Source organism: Leishmania martiniquensis, chromosome 19 (assembly GCF_017916325.1).
Source record: "Leishmania martiniquensis isolate LSCM1 chromosome 19, whole genome shotgun sequence".
Taxonomy (NCBI): domain Eukaryota; phylum Euglenozoa; class Kinetoplastea; order Trypanosomatida; family Trypanosomatidae; genus Leishmania; species Leishmania martiniquensis.
This window is the reverse complement of record NC_090154.1, coordinates 102,278-105,021: the sequence shown is the minus strand read 5'-3', so window position 1 is coordinate 105,021 and position 2,744 is coordinate 102,278. Positions and strand designations below refer to the sequence as shown.

Sequence of the window (2,744 nt, the reverse complement as noted above, 5' to 3'; positions counted from 1 at the left end):
GCGAACACCACGGAGAAGGAGCGGAGCGGCGAAGTCGTCTGGAGATGCCAACTGAGGGAAGGTGATGGAGCCCGCCAGCAGCCACGCCCTTCGCGGCCTCCTCAGCCCATCCGTGCGCCGTCGAGCACGGCGCAAGGCGGTGCCGCCAGGTGGGAACAGAATGAGAAGGAAGACGGACAGAGAGAGATCGTGCAGCCGCGCACCCATACCGGGCGGCAGAGCAAGGCGTGCGCGGGAATGGGAAAACGAGAGCAAGTCGCGCATACACAACGATTTCACCGAGGAGTGTATGGGGTCATGCGAGAAGCGGCACGTCGACAGATCGGCCATCTTCACGGGGCGAGGAGGGGACTCGGAGACACTCGGCGCGTGGAGGAGGTGCAGCACTCGCCTCACTGCAGTTGCTTTGACACACCTTCGGTGACCCACGTGTTGACCTCGGGAGGGCGGGTGGGGGGCAGGGTAGGTGGAGGCACTATCGTTGGTGGGAATGATTCGTTGTCGCAGCCGGACCCTTGCGGGGTTGGCGGAACGGAGGACTCGGCAGGATTTGCTAGTGGCTGCGAGATCAATGAGGATGGCACCTCGCTCAAAATGGTGGTTGCGGGGGCACTGTTGCTCCCTCGGCCTTGCTGTTGCTGATGCGACATCATCTGCATCATTGCCATCATTGCCTGCATGTCAGCCAGCGACAGCGTCGCCGCCGATGTGGTTAGCGTCGGTGTAGCGGCGGCACCGGTGGATGAAGCGGCCTCCTCGAGGGAAGGCAACCTTGAAGATGGTGACGCGGAAGGTACTGAACCCATCATGCTGGGGCTGAGTGGACGCGACGGGCTGGGCGCGGGGGCGGCGCCTGTACGCGAAGACGGGCCGGGAAACGCCGAGTTCGGGACAAGCCGCTGAGTGGCGGAGCCGACGCTGTCGGAGCTGCCCTGCATGCCAGGCGGCCCATCATGCACTGTGCACACCTTATCACGGTATAAGTTGAGCAAGCCCATCCGCTCATCCTTGTGAAACGGATTCGCGGCGCGGGTGTTGCGCACCGGTCGCAGCATGGCCGGCAGGATCGTGTCGATCAGCTCTTGAATGCCGCGGATGAGGCCAGCCTTCTCCGGCTTCTGCAGCGGTGGGAATTTTTCCGCGTCGAAGCGCTCCAGGAAAGCAGCGTATGCTCCCACCGGCGCGAAGTCGCGGTGGTTCATCTTGTAGCGCGCACCGATAACTTCGTATCGCTTTGGCAGCTCCTCTACAGCCTTCTTCTTCGCCTTTGACTTGCCAAAGAATGCCGGGAGGTCGGCCCGGATGCCGCCAATGATGACGGCGTGCACAAGCACCTCCTTGGCTCGGCGAATGAGCGATGCGATCTTCTTGTCTTTGGCCTGCTGCGGAATTACCTCAACCAACTCGTGCAGTAGATCCATCTTCTCCTCCGCGAAGAGAAGAGAGAAGGTATTCGGGTTGTATGGCTTATCCCAGAAGCTACCAACGTACACGCGCGGCGGCTCCGTTGTGTTGATGAAGTTCGATAGGTTCCAGAACAAACTGCCATAGACACGCATCAGCTCCTGGGTCGCGATCGAGTCCGCCTTGTTCAGTACGATGCGGAGGCGATTCTCAACTCCCTTGAAGGACGTTTTGAAGAGTTGGTGGAGCTCCGCGCCGGCGTCGAGCTTGCTGGGGTCAAAGAAGACAAAGATGAGGTCACTTCGTTCCGCAAACCAGCGGCAGACCTTCACGTAGTCGTATTTGCGCTGGTGAATGTCCTTCGCGCTCTCCAGCACGCCGGGCGTGTCGATCAGCGTGATGCTCTCCAGGAGCGGGTGAGGCTCTTGGAAGCCCTTCAGGTTGCTGATGAAGGATTCGCCGAAGTCAAGCAACCCCTTGAATGGAAGACTCTTCGAGTTGGCCAGCGCCTGCCCGTCAATCGGGCCCGGTTCTTCGCCGTACAGCACAACGGTGAACTCTGCCGTTGTCGGCTGCGGCCCAGTCCACAAGTAGTTGCTCTTCAGGAGGTAGTTGATGAAGGTCGTCTTGCCAGCCGACCAAGGGCCGAACAGTGTAATAAAGGGACGCTCGTTGAGGATCGTCTCCTCATACCAGCTGGGGCGGAAGACGTCAAAGTTGTACATCTCCTCCAGCGGCCGCACGCGCTGAAGGTAGAGAGGGTGGAGCCTTCTTATGAGCGCCTCCATGCTACCAGGCACATCGCCGCCCGCTTCTCTCCCTTGCAGAGACTCCACGGCAGATGCACGCGAGAGGGGCATCGGCAAATACGCAAGCAAAAAAAAAGAAGACAAGAGCGCCCGCTGCCTGAGATTCTGCGGTGGGAGTAACCCCCTCCCCCCTCTCTGCGCTGGATGCAGAGACGCAAATACACCTGAGCTCTCAGAAACGCTGCGCCAGTCCGTTCGATGGCACCTGTGAGGGCGATGGAAATGGTGAACACGTCACAGAGAGTGCGTGAGAGAGTGTGTGAGAGAAAAATGTTTTTTTTTCGGCGCAAACGAAATGAGGCCAAAGGCAGAGACGTATACGCAGTGCAGCAGAGAAAACAGATGAGTGCAGAATAGGGCAAACCTCCGAGCAGAGCGCACACTAGCCAACAGCAAAAAAAAAATAGCAGAATAAATGCACCAGAGAGGCGTTTGATGACATACATGAATCTGTGCGACAAAAAGATTTGTGCGCGCACACCCACACATCTGGGGTGCTGCTGGGAGGATGAAAGAGGTCTTTCGTGCAGA

At 58.9% G+C, this 2,744-nt stretch overlaps 1 protein-coding gene across 1 annotated transcript; it reads right to left on the bottom strand.

Moving 5' to 3' along the window:
- Nucleotides 1–392: 392 nt before the first annotated feature.
- LSCM1_06215 (uncharacterized protein) lies at nucleotides 393–2,264 on the bottom strand (the record flags this gene model as incomplete). Its single annotated transcript, XM_067323647.1, has 1 exon — nucleotides 393–2,264. The coding sequence occupies one exon, from the start codon at nucleotides 2,262–2,264 to the stop codon at nucleotides 393–395; it is 1,872 nt and encodes a 623-aa protein (XP_067179276.1).
- Nucleotides 2,265–2,744: the final 480 nt, after the last annotated feature.